At 51.6% G+C, this 24,722-nt stretch overlaps 1 protein-coding gene across 3 annotated transcripts; it reads right to left on the bottom strand.

The window, feature by feature from the left end:
• Positions 1 to 114: 114 nt before the first annotated feature.
• UAP1 (UDP-N-acetylglucosamine pyrophosphorylase 1) lies at positions 115 to 23,634 on the bottom strand. Of its 3 annotated transcripts, none has more exons than XM_074322061.2 (11): positions 23,440 to 23,634; positions 18,761 to 19,085; positions 15,537 to 15,741; positions 13,680 to 13,855; positions 12,161 to 12,333; positions 7,774 to 7,967; positions 6,670 to 6,810; positions 5,899 to 6,087; positions 4,861 to 4,911; positions 1,539 to 1,605; positions 115 to 667 (listed from the first exon to the last, which is right to left on the bottom strand). In XM_074322061.2, the coding sequence occupies exons 1-11, from the start codon at positions 23,482 to 23,484 to the stop codon at positions 575 to 577; spliced, it is 1,659 nt and encodes a 552-aa protein (XP_074178162.2). In that variant the 5' UTR covers positions 23,485 to 23,634; the 3' UTR covers positions 115 to 574. The 3 variants fall into 3 exon arrangements, with proteins under 3 accessions (XP_074178162.2, XP_074178163.2, XP_074178164.2); XM_074322062.2 differs by having other exon boundaries at positions 4,861 to 4,908; XM_074322063.2 differs by lacking the exon at positions 4,861 to 4,911.
• Between the last annotated feature and the right edge of the window lie 1,088 nt (positions 23,635 to 24,722).

The raw sequence follows: 24,722 nt of genomic DNA, 5'->3' as shown, positions 1-24,722 counted from the left end.
TTCGACTCTGCAATTTCCCAGAAGTGTCGATTTGGTTTTTTTTCATTATTTCAAAGTTTCTCCCAAGTTTCATATTTTCCCAATGGAATAAATTCCTCAAGGTACAAATGACACTCCAGAGACAAGAAGAAAAGTTTATTTTACTATCCAATTATTTTCTTGAAAAAGTTTACTTTTTGATAAAATAAAACAAACTTCTAGTACCATAGAAACCTTCCCACACGCACAACGGCATGTGATTACCGCGTATGTCCAGCTCTGAGAACGACTGCTTGCAGCTCCGAGGAAAGGGGTGGCGCACACCCGACTACCCACGCTGTGGGAAATGTTCGTTGGTTTGGGAAAGAATTATACAATTGAAAAATATAAATAAGACCTTCGATGAGCTGAGAACTGTAAAAATGCTTCCTGAAGTCCAGTCACTTGGATGTTGGGGGCCACGGTCATTACGAAGGTCAACGAGCACACGGAGCCTGTGGGTGCTCTGCCTGATGCTCCAGGAGGCGGCCTGGGGGTCGCAGGGGGTCTATGAAAACCAGACCCCATCCTGACGGTGCGCAGCTGGGGGCCGGGCTCATAGGCCGTTCTTCACCAGCTCATGGACTCCATTCTCGTCGATGATTAAAGGTGCGTGGAATTCTTTACCTGCCACGTAACTTTCTATTCCCTACGAGAAGGGGTGAAATGAAACACCGTTAGGAAACTGGCGAGCACGAGCCACGCACGGCTGGACTCAGTGGCGGTAACAATGATTTAAAGCATGGGTGCCAGAAGTCGCGCTGAGACGCAGAATTTAAGTCGATAGAAACCTATTTATTCTAACCTGGGCTGAATGACCTACTTATGACAGCACAAAACAAACACTAAAAAGCAGTAAAACTCTTCTGATGATGCTGTAACTCTGAAGTCAGCAGATGACCCTCATTCCCCCTACAACCAGCAGCAGCAGCAGCAGCAGCAGCAGCAGCAGCAGCAGCAGCAGCAGCAGCAGCACAACTAACTGCGCGGGCGCGGCCTCTGCTGCCAGAACTGAGCACGCTGAGCGCGGTCTCCAGAGAATAGATCCCCTATGAGAAGAGTGGGGACCCTCACTCCCGGGCCTTAAAGGTGTAACGAGCACTAAGTCTATGAACAAAATAGACTCTCTGAGAGGAAAAATCATATTGCGCTAAAAAGAGTCAGATGATTTATCTAAAAAACAAGGCTGTTTCATGTTATTTTAAAAGCCCATTGCATTGCACGTATAGGTGAAAAGCACTGAACAGTAAAGATTCTGTTTGTGCTACGTAACCCACTTCTGGGACAGATGCAAAGCCGTAACAGCAATTCTCAGGGAAAAGGATTCAGGGCGGATGCACCCTTTGGGCTCATCCCCCAGAGGGGCTCGTCCCCCAGCCGTGCTCATCCCTCAGAGGGGCTCGTCCCCCTGAGGGGCTCCTCGGGGAAGGGCCACCGGAAGCCCTCCGTCTTCTCTAAGCGCAGCACTACCACCACCAGAAGCCCGCCATTAGAAAGCAGGGAACACAAAGTGCACTCACCTCTCCGGCGTAGGAGACGAGGGGGGAGATCTCACACTGGATCGGCACATCATTGGCGTCCTTCAAGCTGAGGGAAAAACCAAACGTGGTAAGGACTCTGCTTCCCATGTCACTTGCCAGAGCGACAGCACAGAGCGCGCTCCCCTCTGAGAAGCTTGCTGACCACAGAATGCTCCTGCTCCGACACCCCGGCCCTGGATCACTGACTCCCTGAGGATTAAGTGCCCGTGAACTTGACATGGTCAGAAGGACACTGTCCGGGGCAGGTGCCAGGGGTTAGCACCTCGCCCACACTGACACAGTTACCCCAACAGCCATCGCAGTGCGGTCCTTTCCAAGTGTCCACGTGATAGAGGACGGACCACCTGCTGAAGATACACTACGCTCAGGCGTGTGGCGAGGTGCCCTGAACCCTCCACACTTGGCTGGTCCTGACAGCGAGGTGCTGCTGCAGCCCCAACACAGGAGCCACTGGCCACGTGTGGCATTAGACTTCATTCCCATTTTAACATGAGTTATAATTTTAAAATTCAGTTCCTTAGTCAGAATAACCTCATCTCCAGTGTTCTGTAGCCACAAATAGCTAATGACCACCCAACTGGACAGCACACATAAGCATCCCTTCACTGCAGACAGCTCTCCCGGGCAGTTCAGTGCTGTTCTCAAGGTCAGTTACTTCCCAGACATGTTTTTCTGTACCTCAAATCTCCTAGATTAGCAGATCTACTCAGTGTTCCCAAGGGCTCCTATCCTCTCCCCCAAGAAGAGCTCAGGCAGATGCACCCATGCCCAGGCTTCCGCCAGTTCATGGTCAACGTTTCAGCCACCTGCCATCTGGTCCTAAAGGACCTAACACACAAGCCAACAAATGGTCTTCAAAACACATCTGAAGTCCTTAGGCCACTGAGCCTCTCACATTTCAACAAGTTTACCAACAGGACACAGGCACACTAACCTCCAGGCTCTTGCAGTCTCAAACCAGAGCTCCCCTTCGCCGTGCCGGAAGTGACAGCAGAGTCAGTAAACCAGGGGTTCCTGAGCTCAGCCATGTCCAGCCTTCCTCTAAACAGAACCATCTAGCGGTCTTCACGGTGCTCTATGCATGTCCCGCTCCAACGGACTTGTCCTGCTGCTTCCCACTCACACCAGGGCAGTCACACTCTCTCTGGTTCATCCCAACTCCTTCCCCACTACGGCCCCTCTGGCTGTCCAAATCATACCCATCCTCTAAGGGTTAGCCAAGCCCCAGCCTTCCCGTGACCACTAGTTCATCCTGACTGCCCTCATTCATTTACGATACAAAAATCATACATGTGGCAGACACCTGCTAAGCCACTGCCTCCTGGGTCATCATCACTTATTCCACACATTTAACACACACACACACACACTGCCTGATGAGGTCACGTGACTTTCATGTACGTGCACTGTGAACCCCCCAACAGGCTGTAAGAAATGACTTCTTTATCTTGTGTAAGCTGCTAGCAGCACCTGCAGGCCTGTGAAAGTTAACGTATGACAGACCGATGCGGAGAAAAAGGTGCCTTAAAAGATGGGGTGCACATCTTCCCAGATGTGTCAGGTTTTATCAGCAGAGCTCAAGAGATCTGGTCAGACCCCCTAGGGAAGCTCAGAGTCCTATTAGACCAAGCGGGAAAATGAAGTCCACCCCACTGCTAAGATGGTACAGAGCCCGCCCCACCAGGAGCCCTGAGCGATTTGGGGGGCCAGGACCAGGATGTGGTTTTAAACCCCAGGAACACACAGCTGGCCTGAGTATCCTTCCTTCTATACCACAAAGACCCCCCAGGAAATGAGGAAAGTCGGCTTTAAGGAACAACGCCAGATCCCTGGAGAAGGAAAGACAGGCGCTCCCATCGCCAGACGTTCAGTGTCAGAAGACAGACAAACTGGCCTGACACCACCACGGCCTGGTTTGTTAGCCTGCTTACTTCTGCAGCTGACACTGTTCAGTGGGTGAAAAACAAAAACAACGTCGTTTTGTCAAAACTCAGCATCTTGTTTCCATTCTTTCAGGATATCCCCAGGCGATCTCCTCCCCCCTTTCCACTTCTCACGTCTAGGTAGTTTCTCCACTCTCTGAGGGCGCCCTGATTTCAGCAGGAACCGTTTCTATGTCCATGACCCCATTTGGGGACAAACTTTGATTTCAGTTTAATTATTCTGCAAATGGCTAAAATGAAGTAAGTGGGAGAAAAGTACTAAAAGAACTTCAGCAAGAACTGTTTAAATGTTTTGTATTTTAACTGACATAGCTGGAGGCTGTTTCGGGGTGTAAATTAAGAAACTTTCACTTTTCACGTTAGAAGCGATGGTTCAATGAGAAGGAAATTTAGGGTCAAATTTTATTTCTTAGATCATAAAAGCAGCTTGCTTCCACACATTCAAAACGATGAACAGGACAGAAAATGGCAAAGGATGTGTCTGCATCCCAGGGCCCATGGCATGAGGGGCGACAGTCGTCTGTGGCTCCTGGAAGAAGCCAGCCAGATGTGAGTCCCCTTCCTGTCGTCCAGGGCCACAGCCCAGAACCAGTGACAGCATGGGACCTGTCTCTACAGGCAGAGACGAAAACACACACAGATGAAATGGCCTTCCTGTGGCACCTCCCGCCTCCAGCCCCTTTGCCCCGTACGCGTCCCGTTATCTCACTTAGGACGCACACGACACCCAACCATGTTTAATCTGGAACAAGAACAGGAGCTGTCTCCTTCGCCACCAAGTCGGCAGCTTCTGCAGGCTCTGTCCACACCCAAAGGAGAGGGCACATGCTGCTCCCACTAAAAACGATTTGCCGTTCAGACAGAGACTTTCTTCAGGAGCAGGAGAGCTGACTAGACTAATACCCAGAGACCAACAGGGGAGCCACGAGCACGAGAATAATCAAAAGAACAGTTTCCGCCGCATTACGAGCCTTCCCACTGAGAGCACACACCCAGCTCAGTAAGACACACCTACAGAACACTACCTTGGCCTATTAAGCTATGCTGACAGGTGACTTGGGATCCAAAGTCGCTTCCTGGCTGTGACCTGCTCTAGGTCTCACTTGCAAAGTGTCGCTGCAGGCTCAGAGCCCTGTGGTCAGATTCTTAGTAAGCATGCTCCCGTCTCCAGCATTCACTGAGATTCTGAGTTAGTGTCATCCAGACAGAGACCTGCCACCAAGTAAGCGGTACACCCCCACCAAAGCTTCATCTGTCCACCCCCACACCACCAACAGGCAGAGCACTAAGCTACCGGGCCAGTTAGTACCAGAGAAGCACAGCCGTCACCATGCACCGCAGGCGGCTGGGATATTTACTTGTAATTGACACCCGCTGTGATGCTCTCTGACTGTCCATTGGCAGCACTGCTATGTGGGAATAAATAAGCATTAATGGGAATGGAAACAAACCAAACAGTAACAGTGATGTGGAATTGCAAAATACATCTGACGGAAAGGCATGTATTTATGGTAAATTATAAACTGGCAAAGGCAATCCAAGCGGTCAAAACAAACAAACAAACTCAGTGGCGAAAGATGAAGCATGAGGACAGTGTGACATGCCACAAGCAAGCTTGCTGACACGGCAGAGCCTGAAAGTGGCCCTGGACAGTGAGTCAGCTCACCACCGCTCCTGCTGCAAAAACAGTACAGAGCAGTCAGCCCCAGAGCCTGGCTCCAACACCAGGGCAGTCTGGTGCTTTCGTGCATTTTCTCCAGTCAGCCGTCTTCTCCCTCAGCAGAGTGGTTTCACTCATGTACAGAAACATCAAATGATTTAGATGGGGGAGTTCTAGGCTTTATCATAAAATCCAAAGTTTGGCTAAAAGTGCTATAACCACCCTCTTTTAACCTGTAAAATCCCAGAACATTTCTAAAGCTTGAGTATCAGGGGATATACGTGACACTCCCGTCCCTTCCTGGCACCTCCCTCAGTGACGCTGTGTCTGGTAGACAGCGTGCGGGTAGCGGGACTTGAGGTGTCACAGACGGCACTAACGGTGAGGCCACACACATGGGCAGTGACCCCGGCTCCTGCCCGTGGCACAGTGTGCCGCTGGCGGGCTCAAACCACAAGGCACCCCAAAAGAAGGCCCTTGGACCATCACTTAGGACCAGCCGTTTCACTGACTCAGAGGAGATGGAGCCGAAAACCAAGAGGCATCGAAGAGACTCCTGCTTACGAGGTGGTGAAGCCAGCACTCTCCTGGCCATGGCTGTGACAAGCTCGCGTCAGGAGCTGCCCATGTCAGTGCCCCGCCTCTGTGAAAACCACCCAGGAGCACAGCAGAGCGCGGAGGAGGGAGCCAGCAAGAGAAGCCCAGGAAGCGGCCACACTGGGAGCTGCGGGCTTACCGGGGAATGGCTGGCAGACGCGAGCCGTTTTCGTCGATGAAGTGGCCGCCCGCGTTGAGCACCCAGCAGTGATGCAGGGACATGAGCGCGTGCCTGGCGGTCGTGGGGTTGTCCTTGCCGTTCTGGCTGTCCGCGTTCTTCAGCGGGGAGAACTCATCTTCCCGCAACACTTCATACACCACAAACTTCCTAGAGCGGAACCGCAGACACTGGTTACAAAACAGACTGCACCCACACATGAGTCCTGGCTCCGCAGCTAAGCCTGGCTCTGCAATGGCAGGCTCGCTCCCTCAGCCCCCCTGCAAATGGACGTGAAAGAGGGAATGCTTGGCCTGCGCTAAAGAAGGTCCGAGCTCTTCCCCCATGCAGGTGAGAGAGCACTTCCACCCCCAACTCTAACACACTTGAAGTCAGAAAGACCAGAAATTTTAATGCAAAAGACCACATTAGCATCTGTTCTGAAAAAAAAAAAAGATGATTTAGAAATGCACATGGGAAGATTAATCTTCAACAGCTGGTTTATCTTCTGCGTTTCCATGCTGGTCAAATTCTGAGACACACGTCTCCACACCAAGTGTGCTCCTCACAGAGAGCGGTGTGATGCAAACACACATCCTCCCAGGTCTGTAAGGCACCGCACACGCATGGGCCAGCCCAGCCTAACCTTTCTAGTCTCTCGGCCCAGTTACGTGACAGCAGTTTAAGGAGAGCCAGTGAGCTACGGGCCTGCGGGGAAGTGTCCTCAGAGGCTCTGCATGGGGTGAAACGTACTTGGCAAACTGGAAGATGTCAAAGACGAACTTCTCCATCTTTATCCCGTTCGGCTTGTCTGGCTTGACCCGCTGCCCCTGGGGACCCACACATGGGATCTTCTTCTGAGCCACGTGGTGCAGTAACTGGGGCTCATGCACCCTGAGCGAGAGCGAGAGCAAGAGCGAGAGAGTCAGTTTCCAAACGGAAACCCCAGGAGCCGACGCTGCACCACCAAGACTCAGGGCTCCGTCCTGAAAGCAAAGAGCACTCGGCGAGTTTCAGTTCGAATCTAACAGCAGACGGACAGATTTTCCTGTTCCTTTCATTAAACAATCGAGTGAAGACGTCCACACACGCTGCTCACACCAGTGTCTCTCCCAGAACTCCCATGTCTTTTATAGAACGTTTTACTCTTTGCCCAACTTTCCCAACTGAGACCCATGACGTCTGAGAAGGAAAGATGAGGGTTACTAGCTGCTATGGATGAATGGACACAGCTACAAACAGCGGCGTGGACAGGAAATACTTGGGAACTGGAGTTGCTACTCTACAGTGAAGCTGAGTGACTTTGGAAACAGTCACCTCGAATGCCTAGCAGCGATCAGGTGGAGAAGCGGACGTGAGGACGTCCTCCAGGTTACAATCTGAGGGATACAACGGCTCGTTTTCCCTCGGGGGCACTACCCTGCTGGTTTCCATCCAGGTCTCCCTCAGGGTCCTTCTCTTCACGCTAACGCACTGCTTCCTGGAGATGCGTCTGGGAACCACTGCTTTAAATCATGGGAGCAGCTCCTTAAAACTGCCGGTGGCTTATATCAACCCCCAGAAACTCAGGCTCAGTGTGGCAGTGGAGACATCTGTGCCTGTTTCCAGCTGCAGCAAACAGGGTGTCTCACTGGCTGAACGTTGCCTCAGCAGGCCCAGCACAGCTGCAGGGAGGGGAGGCTGGGAAAGGGGGCACACCACACAACCCGCACACTGGGGACGGGCCCCACGAATCTGCCTGGTGACACCGCCCCTGACACACTGCCATGGGTGAAGGTGGCCCCCAGGACAGAAGGGGAACCCTGCTGCGTGACTGACTCTGCCTGACGCTAAGGAACCGCCCTCAGCCCCGCGTACTTGACCACGTCTCTCAGGAACGGCACGGTGAAGAAGTGGTTGGCGATGTTGCCGGCGCTGAACTGCAGCCGGCCGTCGGGGCCGCGCCTCTGCGCCGTGGCCAGGGCGATCTCGCTGTACTCCACCACCTGGTACACGCCGTCCACGCGGCACACCACGCCCACAGGCTCCGTGGGGTTCGTCTTCTCCACCACCTGCCGCCAGACACACAGGACAGTGAGAACAATGAGCGCTGTGCTGGCCATCGGCCACTGCCAAGGCCAGTCACAGCCCTGCCTGCCCGTCTCTAAGGCCTCAAGTCAAGAGCAGTCTTTAATGTTAGGCCACCACCCATCCATCTTTACACTCTGTGAAATACTACTTCCCAGCTGGAAATCAGGTAAATCGCCTCCTTCCTGTTTATCACCTGACTGAACCGTGGGGTAGAAAGTCCATGAGACACAGAGCCCAGAGGCATGGCCTGGACGGGGAGCAATTATTAATAGATGAGGAGTCTATATCCCCCCAACGCCTCCTATTTTATAATTTCATGGATCCTTCACCACACTTCAACTACTTTCAGAATAAAGGAAATGAAATTTCTCTGGGATTCACAAGACAAAAATATCAGGCATTTGCCTCTCACTTTCTATTGTCCAAACCACCATTTCATCTGAAGAGGATGTTTCTCCCCTTTCTTCACGAATACAGCGACCTCTGGCTCTGCAGGGACTCGGTGTGGCCAGGGAGCAGAGCAGGCGGGTCCCCGGGCTCCCACTCCACCATCAGACAGAAAAGCCCACCCGTGTTATCTGGTTTGCACGCTAGGTTTTGTTTGAAGGAAGCGAGCCTGTGCTTTAAAAACGTTTGGAAAACAGTGATTTGATCATCTATCAACGGGTCTGGGCTAACGGGGGGCTGAGAGAAAGGTGTAAATCAAAAAGGCAGAGGGAAAACGTAAGAGCATTCAAGTTTTTAAAGACCTCACAGGTGCTTCTGCTACCCCAGCACCCCAATCTCACACAACTTGCTTCAACTGTTTAGAAGAAAACAGTGAAAGAGCGTATGCAGTGCAGTAACAGAAGGCCAAGAATCACATGAGACCATGTCCAACAGAAGAATCAAACAGTAAGTGTTTGAAGATATTGTTTTGTTTGCTCTGCTTCCGAGATTTTGAAAAATCTGTGCCCAGTGTGAAAAGCCTACTTAAATCTACGTGAAATCGTCTCCATCAAGTTAAAACTTTCTTCAGCAACTGATCGCTTAAAATGAACACAGCCAGCAGCGGCTTCCAGGCTGTGGCAGCGGCTCGAGCCTCGTGGACACGGCCACAGGCCAGCCCAGGAGGCCGCAGGCCAGCGCTCCTCTGTAAGGCTGCTGTGTAGTGTCACTGTGCGCCCCCAGACAGGAGCCCAGTACTCAAGGAAAAGAAACTTTCTCCCAAGGACAGGGATGAAACTGGAGGGAAACAGTCCACAGCCACACGCTTTAAACCAGCTGTGGGCCTCTCTGCAGTTCTAGTCTAGCAGCCCAGCAGCCCCTCTCTCTCCGGACTCTGCCGTGTGGGTCTACGACCAGGGAATTCGCAATCAATTCCTCTCGTCCCCAAGTTTTCAAAAAAGCAAAAACATACACAAGGTTTACTTTCAAGTCACCTCTACATGCCCTGCTCCCGGTCAGTCATGGAAAATAAAAATAAGCGTATTCACATTGTACATCTGCCAAGTGTCAATCTGCTGGGGAGGGTTTACTTCTGTGACAACTATTAACTTCCACATATTATAAAAGTCTAGGTGACAAAAGAAAGCACCTGTAAACTGCGTAGACTTGGAGGTCCGTTTATACGACTCAGAAAAGACAGGATAAAGGAAGAGGGCTGCTCTAGGTTCCGCAAGCTAGCTCCTGAAAGCTGCGCTCACAAACCCCCCAAGTGACTGCAACGGCTTACAGAATGATCTTTAACTCACCATGGCCCCCGCTCGGTTCAGCTTTGTCCTTTGCAAACCACTGCACTCATCAGTCTTTTCTCAAGGCTCTCACTCCATTAGAAAACTTAATTCACCAAGACAGGAGCTTATTTTAAAAAGCACTGAAAGAATTCTACTACCACACTGTGAATCACTCCCGAACATAGGAGCATTTAAAAATATTTTTTAATATCTTGATTTCTTAAAATAAAAAGGGTGGGAGGACAGGTTATATAGATGGTTCCTAACACTTCTAGAAGTTCTAACACACCAGTCTGGTCACATGTCGGTTCCATCTGAGTAGTGATTTATTCACCCACTAATGACCACTGCGTTACATTCCAGACACAGAACCAAGCAGGAAGACAGGCCGACTTGTCCTGGGGGCCCCGCGGGTCGTGGAGAAGGGGGCCTGATTACACGTGCATCTCTGCACGACCAGTACACTCAGAGAAGTTGGCACACCAATTCAAAGTTTCTGAGCTAGCAGCAAAAACATCGTTACTGCACAGAGCCTGGTTTTATAATGTGGTGCCACTAAAACGACAAGTATGAAACATGAATTCTAATCCTGGCTGGCTAATGGGACGAAGGGCCTCAAGCCTAAACTGATTTAGGACAAGGGGGGAGGGGTGGGGCGGGGGCTCAGTTCTGAGACCAAAGGCGCGGGCCAGATGGTTTCCGAGGTCCTTCAGGGTCAACATTCTCTGGTCAGGCAGAATTTAAAACGGTACTGAAGTCAGAACAGTGACATTTCAGTTTCTGTTTTAGAAAAAAGTATGACACCAAGTGGAACAAAGTCAGAAAGACACTGTTTTGTTTGTTTTTTAGAGCTTAGTAGCTACTTACAGTCCAATCCATGTCTCTACTGCATCTGTTTACAGGACAGAAACTGAGAGACTGGGACACACAGAGGTCTTAAAGAGACGAACTAAACCAACTCTTCTATTTTCAACTGAGGGGGAGTCTTAGTAGGTCTACAGCTGAATCTCTCAAATCTTGTACTGGTAAATTTCAGACTTCAGTTTCCGTCTATGACTTTGTAGTAGATTCATATATAGATTTTGAGGGAAATGACATTTTTGTAATAGAAAATCTCCAACCAAGGCTATGGGATGTCTCTTAGGGCAGGTCTTCTTTTTAAATCCAGATATTTCAAATTTATATGTAGTCGGATTTCCATTTTGTCAGACGCCTACATGGTTTTCGCTTTTGGCAGAAAGGTCTTCCCTTCACGTCAATATTACAAAATTATTCTATACTTTCTGCTAACATCCTGTGGCTTTTTTATATTTAACTTTGTAATCTATTTGAAACTGATTTGGGCGTGAGATTTCAAAGAGACATCTTACTTTACCTTTAGCTCGTTGTCTCATTCGCTTCCCCCACTGACTTGCAACACCGTGGTTTTACACAGTACAGTCTTAGACATACACGGACGTGTTTCTCAGGAATCTATGCTGTCCCATTAGTCTATCACTCCACTCTGGTTTCAGCACTACACGCCTAGTTACTTTTCATTTACACTCCATTTTCATATCTGACAGATTGTCGCCAACCCTCTTCCCTCCTTATTTGACATTTTCCTGGCCATTGTCACACGTTTACTCTAAACTTTACAATCATGTTGTCTCCAAATGTCCCAAAATAATCTCATTTGGGACTTTGATCAGGATTGTGTTATACTTTGATTTGGTCAGAATTGATGCCTTTATAGATTTTCACGAAAGTAATGCTTGCATTAATATTTTAAAGGCTTCCAACGTGTGTTTAGGGTCTTTCATGTTTGCTATTAGAGTCCTAGATATACCAGATGTGTCATTCACGACCAAAAAGGCATGTCTCCTCTAGCATCACCTGCACAACCAAAAAGCGGCTGAAAGGAAGAACAATGCCAAGGACACACGGCATCACAAACCTCCCTCCTTCTTCATTAACAGCAGTATGTCTGTGGTCCTTCCAGCAACTACCAATCTCCTCACCCACCCTTATCCCCAGTCCGCCTATTTCCACCTCACTCCCGAGACTATCCCGGGTACCCTGCCCAATGCCTTGCTGACATCTGAATGTGCTATTTCCGCCCCATTTCCCGTACTTACTACTCCAGTGACTCCGTCAGAGGAAGAAAGTGGGTGACTCGGGTCAAATGCAACTCAGGTGAATAGGCCCACCCAGGCCTAGTGCTGGACAAACCTTTCCCAAGGGCTCACACGTCACCCTCACACATTTTAGACTCTGACTTGTGATGGACAAGCACACATTCCTTCCAGAATCAAATGTGCAATTTAAGGCAAAGAGTGGGTGTGGGCTAGTTAGTTGAGTACCTTAGAGGGATGAGTGGTTCTGAAACACTCAGGTCGCCCAGTGCAGCCAGTGTGCTGGAGCGCGTCCTGACAGAGGAAGCCCACGTGGGGCTGCACTGCCGCTGGGAAAGGCCTTACCTTAGCCCCACAGTCCGCTCCTTTCTGAACGCAGAAGCCGATGAAGCGGGGGTCGGCCACCCGCACCAGGATGTTGTCCACACAGTAGACGTGGACGCACCCCACGCCCCTTCGCTCCATGTCCTGCACAATGTTCTGGGCGGCCAGGGCCCGGTACAGACCACCGTTCCCATCTGCAAATCAAACAGCCCCTTAGCAGCGCGCCAGGACCCACATGGCGCGAACCCACAGGCCGGTCAGCACAGGCCACAGGCACAGAACAGCCCGAAGGAGATTCCGGTGTCAGAACATCGGACTGTGTGACTCGGGAGGAAACTGCACCTAAGAATCCAGACAACGCCCTGAGGACTGCAGGACAAGCCACCCCAAAGCCCGGACTTTCCTTCTGAACTCAGCCCTTGTCACGATTCAGCCAGTAGCATATTATGGAATATATAATACAATTATTTATCAGGCAGTGGTTATTTCATGACAGTCCAAGTTTTATTAACACCTGTATGACTCAAGCTGGCTTTGCATTACAGTCCTAATGCTGACAGTTTCTCCCATCTCAACTATAAAGATACATGAGCAATTTGTACCAATAATTTATTAAAAAAAACAGATTAATATGAAAGCCTATGGTGATTTAAACTAACCGTAAGAAAAAGCTGCTTCTTTCCCCATCTATTTCTAGTACTGCCTAATGTGCTACTTCCATCAATAACCTCAGCCATAGCTTAAACAATGAAAAAAATCAGACAGCTTCACAAAACAGAGCTAAGAATAGTGAATTCTTCCATTGATTCAACAGAAAGAAGCAGAAGGAAAAAGAGTGAAGAAGAACTAAACGCCTGCACGTGGAGAGCACCACTGTCAGTGCTGAGGGTCACTTCCTTTTGGCCTTTCCTCCAAATAGTGATTCAGACACATCTCAATCTGTCAACACGCTCATCTTCAGAATTGGGACCACACGCAGGGTCACCATATGTGGCCACACAGGCGTCCGCTGCCCGATTCTAGGGATGCCACTAAGGCACGGCCGTGTGCACAAATGCACACACACACGCACGGCTGGTTTGTGCCGATCGCTGGTCCTGATGGCACCGCGCATGCAGCTTTGTGCTTCTCGCGCTCTCACTTAACCTACCAAAGTGATTTCTCTGCCATCCAATGTCTCCAAACAACGATTCTAATACTAGTTAAGAAGCAATACTATAAATGAACTCCAATTTCCCCTTTCTCACTGCAATAAACAACGCAGCCACGAACACTGCTGTACATAAAACACCAGGCAGAGACAAGAGGTACTATGAATGCCGCTCCAATCTATCTCCAGGCCACACATCCACAAGACAATAAATGCAAATCCATGTCACCCATGAATGTTTCCATTTTTTAAAATCACCGCTAAATTGCAAAAAAAAAAAATTCAATATCAATTTTTTAATATCCAAATTACCACATAAAAAAGAAAATCAAAATTGAATGATTGACGTTACTACCATATCTGGTCCCCACCAATGAGCAAGTCACCAACCTGGAGCCATAGAAACCTTGTGCTTCTCTTCCAGAATAATCTTCCCATCAAAAGTCATGGCTGGCAGCATTCCCTGCTGAAAAAAGATTACATTCTCTTTTCTTAAACCAAAGTACTTGTGCTTGGCGAAGAATTCCTCTGTAGATTCCATCGTTCTGCCACTGGTCATTATGTACCTGGCAAGAGAAAAGTGCATCTCCTAAGCAACTGCGCTGTGTGAATTAGGGCAAGAAAAGCCGTGCCTTTTTCCCGAGCGGGCGATGTCTCCGTGAGCAACTGACTTCCCTCATCCTTTCCTGCCACAGGCAGTAGCTGCTCCCCGAGGGTTCCTTCTACTACCTCCACCCATCCTGACGCACTGCGTATGTTCCAGAGCAATAGTGAACACGCCTCCTGAAGGGCGCCTACAGGCAGCTCAGTAATCATCTGAGAACTCCACAAAAAGTAGATTTTAAGTGAAAAATTCCCATTCTAAGTGAACAAGGAGAAAAGGGTAACTGCAATACATTCTAATGGTCTCTTACGGCTTTTACTAAAATTTTGAAATGGAATCTGGGCTCCGCTCACCTTTCACTTCAAATCATCGAAGCACAACTATGCTCTGTGCCGATGTGGCAAAGGAGAAAAGAGTTCCATCTGAAACCACAATGAGTAACTGCAGTAGCTTTGCCCTTCGTAGGCTGTGAACTACACGTAAGAGGGGATTTTATCTATTTGGCAGCACCTAGAAGCTGACAATTAGCAGCTGCTGGATGAATAAATGAAGAAAGTTGGTGTAATTTCCCACCACAGTAGGTATCTGTCTGCTTAACAAACTGTCCTGGGTATTTTGAACTTTGGATACAAAAGGCTTGGCGTGACTTAGAAGATGACAAAAGAGGTGGCTAAACTTCTCTGCCTAAGAAATAACAGAAATTCTGAGTTGTGAGGAGAGAGAAGGAAATCCAAGATGACAGCGGGAGGCCAGGGCTGCAAGTTGAATGTTGGCCACTTAGAACACAGATGTCCCTCAAAAGTCGCCAAAGGAATCAAGATGGAAAAACGTAGTTCACAAGTAGGCCAATACTTGTGTGGGGAAGCACTAGGAAAGCTGGGAAATTGCAAAAAGCCCACTTTAGAAGTGTCAGAGCTACAGAGCAACATGGATTATAACTAAAATCCGAGACAGTGAGACCCTTTCAGAGGGGAGCCGAGGATATACAGCTGCCTCGTCCCGGGGACATTTGTGACCCAGGTCCAGGCGAGTGATAGGGAGTCTGGGCTCGGACCAGGCAGGACACAGAGGCCAGTAGAGCCTTTGCTGGTCATCTGGGGCTAACGTGACAAGATCAAGGACGTGGGGGATCTCACACCCTCAAACATGCTAACGGTCAAAGCTGCTCTGGGAGAGATTGAAGAGCGAAATCAAAAACTAAAACGCAGAGTCGCGTTTCCCATAACTGTTTGTGCTTCGGAGAGAAGAGCGGCTGAGGCGGCCCTGAGAACACGGCAGGCTGGCTGGCTGACAACCAGGTCTGGCCCACAGCACAGAAGCCAGCGGAGCTTTCAGCTGAGGGAGGGCGGGGGGGTGCTAGATAAGCTGGTACTTCAGGACATGAGTTCCTAGACTGAGACGCACAAGCTCCCAGAGGTCCTCAAGGAGGGACGTAAAAGGAGGTGAGTCTATACTGCTCATGAGGCTAGCGCGATCACCTACTAGCTGTAACACTAGTACTTTTCACATGCACAGTAGATTACAGCTCCCAAGAAAGTCAGCACCAGGAAACACACCTGCTTATGGATAAAGCACACAGCATTCGGGGTGTCTTAACCAGTATATGTGCAGACACTCCCCACAAGGAGACAGACATATCTTACCATGGAATGACACACTTGTTGCCGTGATATTTTTCAGCCAACTGCTGCAGCTTCAGGATGCGCTCTGCTTGAATCTGAAAAAGTGTCTTATGGGATGGCAAACCAACATCATACATGCCCTTGGGATAGGCAACACCGAGTCTTGTCCCCTGCCCACCAGCTAGGAGAAGAACTGCCACTTTGTTCTGAGAAATCTGGAAAAATCCTAGAAAAGGAAACACATGTATCACAAAACCTCTACAATTCTACACGTTAGGATCACACACACACACACACAGAGCGGCAGAGTCACCCTACCTGCATAAGGAACAAAGAACCCATGCAGTCACGGAGGACTAGCTTGTTAATAAAAACATTTTTATTATCAAAAAATTAAGTTTATATAATGCAACCAAACACCAAACAATGAATAATACGCTTTAATGAACAAGTACTTTTCTTTCTGATAATACTGGCAGGCAAAGACCAAGAGATGGTACAAATGTGTTACAAGTACTTGACTGCTTATCAGATGTGGCGACTCAGGAGAAAGAAAGGACAAAAGAAGATATCTGGCCTTCAGGATAATGCTATTAAATTACCGCCAGCCTACAAATTAATCAAGAATAAATTAATCAGCAAGCATGCAAACAGTCTAGGCAAGCCACCACGCAGTAAGTGTCAAGAAAAACCCCTCGGCTGGGGAGCTGTGCAGCACAGGCTTGGAAGTCAGGACACCTGGCTCTGAGACCCCACGAATGAGCTGGGGGTCTGCCTGCAAAATGACACGAGGAAACTGTGACATGATGGAAATGCTGTATATTTTGATTAGAGTGGTAGTCACGTAGGTGTATAAATTAAAAAAACTCCTAAAACTAGTCCATGTTATTATATATAATTACACTTTCATACAATTACCAGGACCTTCCCACTATCCGAAATCTAGCATCCTAACCTTCCCAATGGCATCTCCTTCCTTTGATAACTTACTGCAAAGACCTCACTGTGTTATGAGTTTGCACACACATGGAAGTTTCTGGCTGAGTGAAAAGGATATAACGTTGGTTACAAAGTCTCTCTCTCCACCCCTGCTGTTTAAGCCACAAACATTGTTCCCTTGACAGTAAGCCAAAAGGATGTTTGCTTTGTACCTTCCTGTGCTATTGCTGGTAGTAGTTGCAGTCTTTAGTTTAAACAGAAAGTCATAAAAGTAGACTAGTTTCACAGATACCAACTAATAAAGGTCATGAGGAAAACTTGGATTACAGGAACCTTTAATGGTTGCTCATGGTCCCCACTGCTACACAAGGTCAACGCTCTGACTTTCCGTAAGAGTTCATGCTAAGATTTCATCCTCATAAAGTCGCAAGGAGAAATACTGGCAGCAGGGATGCTCGAAAATAAGAACAGGTCTGGGTTAGAGCAGCAGCCTTTCTGAAACCCAGTGAAGGAGGAAGGATTAATGAATCCAACGTCAGCAGGGGCCACCGGACCACCAGAGCTGCTCACCCAGAAGGCTCCACCTGAGGCCACCCTCTCCAGCGTCGTGCGGAGCCCTGCTCTACGGAAGAAGCTGGGTCACCACTGCCAAGCATTTCAGAGCTGAAGGGGCCTCCTGGAAGATTGCCCGGTTATTTTCAATGTGTTTTAATCCCCAGCCCCTTTTAAATAAAACCTCATGCAAAGATCAGATACATAAACCAAGGCAAGCAGATCTGCTCCTGTAGTGGGGAGATGGAAGGGTTGGACGCCTACCTGTCTGAAATCTGCTCCCCCTCCCTACATGACAGTTGCTGTGGGAGAGGAACCCCTACGGCTCTTTGCAACACCGTCTGAAGCCCAGTAAATCTGTAAGCTCAGAGAAAGAGACGGAGAGGTACACAGAAAGTTGATAATGGTGGTTACCTTTCTTTGTTGGGGGGTGAGGGGAACAGGGAGTGCCAAAGAATGGAAAACAAACGGAACACAGCCATAGTGTGGCACAAATACAGGCGCTAAGAGTCTATCTCCAGTATCACTGCACATTGATGAACGATGAACGCACACATGTATCTAATCAAGTACTCGGTGGCAACGAGAACAAACGAGGACGATTTGATGAGGTCACGGCAGGTTCTCTAGTCCTGTTGTTCGGTATTATTTGTGCAATAACGTAACGTTTAAAAAGGAAGGAGAGCTTCTCATTCTACGGTCGAGGACCCAGGTCCCGGTCTGCGAGGAGCACACAGACGCAGCCAGGGGCCTGGCCCGCGGGACTCGGTCATCCTTTTCTCACAGAGGGGAGTGGACGAGAACGGCCACAGCGCCTCACTCCCCCAGAGAAGCTACAGGTGACCTACCTGCCATTCTCAAAAGCTTTCACTAGTACTTGTGACGGGGACAGATTTTATGACATGTTTTAGAAGTAGAAGGGTTGGGGCAATTCAACAAACATTTATCGACCAACTTATAACCCAAAGTCCTATTCTAAATGCCATGTGACACACGCAGCCAGCAGGTCACAGACTGCCCTGGACGAGTTTACGATGCCACGTTGCAGACAAACACAACAACTCTTATTATAAGTTGGGATGAAAGAAAAGCACGGATGAAGGACCCCAACTTGGGACACTGAGGACAAGGTAATGGATCAAATGGCAGGTGTGGCTGGTGCAGCTTAAAGAGTGGGTGCAAGCGCCCCCAGGGCAGGGACCTGCCTGGCACAGCCCCAGGTCATGGCCTCACCAGGTGGCCCCGTGACCTGGGAGAGAGGAGCAAAGGCCCAAGCAGGCCTAGGACACGCGTGAGCAGAGGCAGGAAGGCCACAGTGAAATGCTCAGGGCGAAGGGACTTCCTCAGCCTGGCTAACATGTGCAGGACAGTGAGAGTGGAAACCCAGGGGGTAGGAAATGGAGACAGGGGCCAGGGGGGGGAAGGCTTCCGTCTAAGCCTTTCCAGCATAAGTGGAGACAGTGGACTGGTGCTTCAGGAAGAGATATCTAGTAGGAGCATGAAAATTGACAAAGGAAAGAGATTAGACGCAATTTAAGGCAGGCGTGAGAAGACGTTTGAATCAGGCAGCAGAGATGGCAGCGATGAAAGAGAATGGAGGGACCAGCAGTGGGAGACACTGCAGAGGTCTCGGCTAAACTGTCACTTTCTGATTGGCCCCCTGGTAGAAGGCAGCATGGGACTCGTGCCAGATGAGTGACTCACACTCAGCGTGTCCTCACACACTTGAGGACAAACATTCGCAGGCTCAGTACCTTCACTTTCCCAGGCCTGGAGCTGGTCCTGGTCCCGGGTGGCACTGCCCAGCACATCCCGAGGGACAGGCTCCATGCGCGCGTCCACGCCGGCTCGCTGCGCCCGGCCGGACTCCGCAGTGGCCTTCTGGAAGAAGGTGTGCAGCTCCTCGAAGTCCATGGCCTCCAGCTCTGCGTACAGCTCCACCTGCTGGGCCTCCTGCAGCTCCGGCCAGAACTGCAGCACGTGCGCCTGCCCGGCTTGGGACAGCCTGCTGCGCAGCTCAGCGACGTTCATCGTGCCCTGCCAGCCACGCCTCAAGGAAACAGGGTGGCAGCCACAAACCTACACGAGAAAAGGAATCAACAACAGGTCAGAGTCCACCCTGGAAACCTGGTGGATTTTCCTGCTCCAAGTTGAGTACATTAAAAAACTTGGTGTTAAGCTGGGCACTTGTGCCTTTGCGTGGCAGCATCTGGAAGACAACACGAATGGCACTGGGGGCCTTGCCTACACGGTCTCATTCAGTGTCAACCACCAGACGACATAAGGATGATTACCGCCATTCCTGCAAGTCGGCAGTGCTGGGACTGAGCCCAGGCAGGCTGAGTCCAGTCATACGCTGCCACATTTAGTCACCTCTGTGCCATCCCCTGCCCACTGAGCTCCCACTGGGAACAGCTCACAGCTCAATATTCCAACTGTTCTCCTTTTGTCTCTAATGATGGAAGTGACTCTGCTGTATTCGGGCTATGACAGAACTCGAGAAGATAGGACCACCTATAATCATGAAAGATACACTTTGTTTCAATAGCAACTTCTGCAGAGAAGTGATAAAAACGTGTCCAGTGTCTTTACTAAGAATTAGGCTCTAAAGGGATAAGCAATAGACACAGCCAATGGGTGAGAAAGTGTTTTTAAGAGCATTTGTGATAATACAGCAAATGTTAGCGTGCACAGTACCAGAAACTAAGGGAATGAGGAAATACTTAACCTATTTGCCACGTACAGAGAAGTGAAATGCACAGAGCAGCACACACAGCTATGCCTCCGGGGCTGAGCAGGTCACACAGATGAGATTAGGAGGCAGGCACAGCTGGTGGCCACCTGCAGGCAGGTGTGGGACTCAGAGCAGTGAGGAAGTGCAAGTTTTGTGCAGAACGATGGGAAACACGGAGGTGATTCAGGTGGGGCTAAACCACCTGAGAGCTAGGCAGAGGCATCTAGACCAGCACAGTAACAGGAAGCCAACAGAGGTTTCTAAACAGGTAGTGCCACGGTCACCATGCTTCAGAGAGATGAAAGAAAGGAGCAGTGGCCTAAACAGACTGTAGGCGGGGCAAGGAGAAGCAGGAAAACACGTTAAAGACAACTGCAGGTGCACTAAACCCGAGGATGAGGACGGCACCACATCAGCTGTAGAGGATACATGCAGGGAGGTCCCTGTGAAGAATCAGCAGGGAGGGCACTGCAACTGCTTAGCTCTGACGTGAAGGGCAGGAAAGGTCGGTGCCAAGGACGCAGCCGCGTCTCCTCCTAGCACGAGGTCATGGCAGATCAAAGCCAACAGCACCTCCCTCCTCAGCTGCAGCCAGTGGGACAGCATGAAAAACGGTTCAAGTGATACATGCTTAAGGGGCAGGACAGTATTCAGCGCTGGCGGCAAGTGGCGCTGGGTGAGGCTGTTGTCAGTTCTGCGTAATGAGAGATGATGGCAGCACCTTCTCACTGTGAGCAGGTCACTGCTAAGTCTCCTTTTACTAGGCAAAGATACACGAAGAGACAATTTAAGATGGAAAACTGTTTAACTGTCATGTGCCATGCATTCATGCCACAAACATTTACTGAGCACCTCCTGTCTGCCAGGGGCTTATCTAGGAGACAGAGACACAGCAGTGAGCAAAGCAACACGCAGGCCGACACTGCAGAGGGGGAGACAGCCGGTTAGAGAAAAAGCCGGGCAGTGTGACAAGACAAGCACTGTGAAGAGCAAAGTGGGCTGAGGGGCTGAAAAGCAAAGGGGGCCGGCGGGCTCTGCAGTGGGGGAGGCCTGGCCCGGCCTGTGGGACACTTGCAGACACACCTGCGTGACGCTAACACCGGGGGAGGGGCTGCCGGTGCAGGAACCCCAGCACAGGCAGGTGCGTGGCCGTCCCCGGGAGAGCTTGAGGGACAGCATGAAGGTTGGAGCAGCTGGAGCCAGTGACCAAAGCAAAGAGTGACTGGAAATGAGGCTGGAGAAGTGAGCAGAGGCCACATGAGTAGGGCCTTCCGACCAAGGTAAGGACTCTGGGGTTGGGGGGTTTGGAGCTGGGAAGAGTCACAGTCTGATCTAGGTTTCCAAGGGTCCCTCCGCCGCTGTGTGCTGAAGGCCAAAGCGGAAGCCAGCAGGCCATTAGGGAGCCGCCAAATAGTCCAGAGGAGAGAAGACCATGGTGGCTCAGAGCGCGGAGAAGCTGGGCTCCCAGAGTGGACCTAGAGGGTTAGGTCATGGAGTGTGGAGCCCAGTAAAGATGACTCCCAGAGGTGGTCCCAGGTCCTGAGGTGGGGACATGCGGGACAGGCACAGACCTAGGGATGTGTGTGCAGAGTGCAGGAAATCAACCTCCACTCTTGGTCCCGTTAAGTCTCACATGTGTGTTAGACATGCAAACAGAAATGCTGATGAGACAGCAAAATGCAGTCTAGAGCTCAGAGGCCATCAGCAGATGTAAGTTATGGACTCAGTGCAACCATCTGGGGGATACAGACACACACAGAAGCAGAGAAGCCGGCACACTGAGCCTGGGCTCACGCGGGTGTTCCAAGGCATTTCCACTGGTAGATGCAGGTCTCAAGACCTATGAGGCCATTATTTTTTAATTTAAAAAATACGTCATATAAAAAAGGGCAGCTGAGAGAGATAGGTTTATATTAATCTGTTTTCCAAGGAACGGGGTCTTTCGCAAGGTATCACCTACACCACTGTGTTGCCCAGGTTTAAGGGAGCATAGCACAGTGGGACGCTCAGCAGGGAGCCAGGTAACTGGACAGCAGGAAGGCTGAGTCCTTGGTCCCTCCCACTGTTGGACCCTGTGCAAATAATTTCAGCTCCCTGTGTGCACATTTTCTCATGAAGATAACACAACTGACCTTTCTGACACACCCTCACACAAGAGCGGGCAGTGCAAATAGCTCTGCCTACTCAAACACATATGAAAACATACTATTATTCTAAGATGTACCACATTTCCCTGAAAATAAGACCTACCTGGACCATCAGCTCTAATGCGTCTTTTGGAGCAAAAATTAATATTAAGACCCGTATTAATATATATATTAATAATATATATATTATATATTATACCTGGTCTTATATTTAAAAAGACCGGGTTTTATATTAATTTCTGCTCCAAAAGATGCATCAGAGCTGATGGTCGGCTAGGTCTTATTTTCTGGGAAACACGGTAAATCAAACTTTCCCTAAAAGGTCATCAGACACTTATGTACCTTCAGATGCTTGAGGAAATAAATCCATGCAAATAAGACAACTCGCAGGTTAAATAAACTCTAATCCTGAGCCTAGACCACTGGTGGTCGGCAACGGTTGGCAAGGGCAGCTGTGGTCATTACACAACGTGTCAACTTCCTCGGGTGACAGGCACAGTTGAGTGTCCGACGTGGGTAATATTCCTATGGTTTTCTAAGGCAGATGTAACCACCTCCGTGCCGCGGAAACTGCCGTTTCCCCACTGATTCCGACACGAGGGGCACGTGTGTCCCCGTGAGCCGGGCTGGAGACGGCAAACAGGCCACGATTGTTGTTCTGACCCCAAAGTCTGGGAAGGTTGACGATCTGCTGTAGAAATGACGCCAGAACGCGGTCGCGCCCGCAGCCTGACACACGAGCGTCAGAAACACCGGCAAACGTGGTCGCAGGGCACCGTTAACCACCGCCGTTGGGAGAACTTGCACGGCAGCCGGTTCTACCCCCCTTTGGTCTCCTGGCTCCATCTCTGCGCCCCAAGTTCGCAGCGCCTCTTAGTTGCTCTGAGCCCCGGGGCTGGGCCACGCCGCGAGCGCCAGCACCGAGGGCAGCGCGGCCGTGGGGCCGCCGTCGGTTCCTGCGGACCCTGCGCGCACACCCAGCGAATCCCACCCGAAAGTCCTTCAGCACAAGCGCGACGCGAGGACGCGCGTGTCACCTGCCGGCCGCCCAAGCCCCGCGCACAGACACAGCGGGGTCCGCACACCCCTCTCGGGACAGCGTGTGTCGGCGCCTGTGTGCCCGGCTGCGACCGTCCCGCTCGGCCCACGCGGGGAGCCACACACGCCAACCCTCCCCGTTCCCCCTACGAGCCACACGGACAAGGCCACGTGGGGTTTGTCCCGCTGCCACGTCCCCACAGCATCTCCCTCCTCTGGTCACCCCGACTCGTCCCGCAGCAGCCCGGCGCCACCTGCCCCCGCGGGTCCCCCAAGCTGGCGTCGCTGTCGCCAGGCCCGTCCCCATCCACGCGTGGCGCCTCTGCAGCCGTGTGACACACCCCTCGCCCCGCACACGCCTCAGCCCGCTCCTCCCCGCGGGCCCTCACCCGCCCCAGCGCGGCCCCGGCCCGGCCCACGTCCCCCACCGGCCACGGGGCCCGCGTCCGCTCGCGCGCTCCCCCGGCTCAGCCCCGACCCCCCGGGACGGCGGCCGCGGGGGCCTCTCACCAACCTCGGCGCGACGGCGTCCACCCGGCTCCGGCTCGGCGTCCCGCATATATACCGCGGTGCGGGGGCCGGGCGGCGGAGCCGGGGGCTGGGCCGGGGGCCGGGCCGAGGAGCGCCGCCCGCCAGCCCGCCCCTCAGCCGCCGCTACAGCCCGCGGCGCCGAGGAGGAAGCGCCCGGCGACACGTCAGCGCCGCGAGCGCGGGCGGCCGGGCCTGAGGGGCGGGGCCTGCGCGTCACGCCTCCTCCGGCCAATGGCGGCCGTCCGCGCAGGCCCCGCCCCCGCGCCGAGGCCCCGCCCCCCGCGCCGACGCCAACGCGGCTCCGCGGGGCTCGGGCCGGGTGGCTGCCCGCGGGCTCGCGCTCTCGCCGGAAGTGAGTCGCGGCCCCGCGGCCGGATGTCGGACCGCCGGCGCGGTGGTTGCCGAAGAGGCGCGTTTCTGAGCAGATTCCTGCGGGCGAGCCTGGCGCCCGCTGGCCTCCGGCTGCTCCTTCGCCTCCGGTCGGCCGGGTGCCCAGCAGCGCCCCGACTGTCCGGTTCGTGGTGTTTCAGGTCCCAAGAGCGGGAGGCCAGGCACGTTGACTTCTGCACAACCAGGCACGAAGCGGTGCAGGACGTGCAAGCACAGGGATCCTGTAACCTGAGCCGGCGACAGTGAGCCCGCGCTCGGCTCTGCCACTGTGGACCCCGCCTCCCCGGCCTCCGGCCTCGGCACGAAGCGGCGCAGGACAGGGCACCCGGGCCGCTGCGGGGCCCGCGACCAGAACTGCGGGAGGCCCCGCGGCACCTGTCGCGTCGCCTGTGTGCAGGTGCGCACGCGCGCTGCGGCCCGGCCCGGGGAAGCCGCGTGGACGTGGGAGGTCGTGTTGCGCGTGGCGGGTCTGCGCGAAGCCCAGCGATGGCTGAAGTGCCATTCGATCTAACATAACCGGGCATTTCAGGCACGTAGGAGCCCTTCTCCCTCCTGGGTGCGACTGTCCTTCCCATTTGCTTTAGCGACTGCGGAATCGCCAGCCCCGGCAGGTCAGCAGATACACCCCCACCGGGGAGGTCACGCTGGCAGGTTTCCGTTCAAGACCCTCCCGTCTCGTGATCCCAGGACTGTCCACTGACCCACAGGGTAGTGACCAGAAGCCCGGGGTCTGAAGACGGGAGTCCAGCTTCGTCATTGCCTGTGGTCTTTGGCAAGTTACTTAACTCTGCATCAATTTTCTCATCTCTAAAGTACAAACAATAAAAAATACCCTTAAGGCTGTTGTGAGGATTAAACCAGACAATACAAGTAACG

Source organism: Rhinolophus sinicus, chromosome 11 (genome assembly GCF_057876585.1).
Source record: "Rhinolophus sinicus isolate RSI-liver-muscle chromosome 11, RSI-T2T, whole genome shotgun sequence".
NCBI lineage: Eukaryota > Metazoa > Chordata > Mammalia > Chiroptera > Rhinolophidae > Rhinolophus > Rhinolophus sinicus.
This window is presented reverse-complemented; position numbering and strand designations above follow the sequence as displayed.

Bases quoted from the DNA above. Each gene is read 5' to 3' on its own strand.
- UAP1 (XM_074322061.2), bottom strand. From the start codon at position 23,484: ATGCGGGACGCCGAGCCGGAGCCGGGTGGACGCCGTCGCGCCGAG. The intron at 12,334-13,679 runs GTTGGTGACTTG...TTTGATTTGCAG, and splicing joins CAAGGTTTCTATGGCTCCAG to ATGGGAACGGTGGTCTGTAC. The intron at 4,912-5,898 runs GTAAGCCCGCAG...ATTCCCACATAG, and splicing joins CGTCTGCCAGCCATTCCCCG to CAGTGCTGCCAATGGACAGT.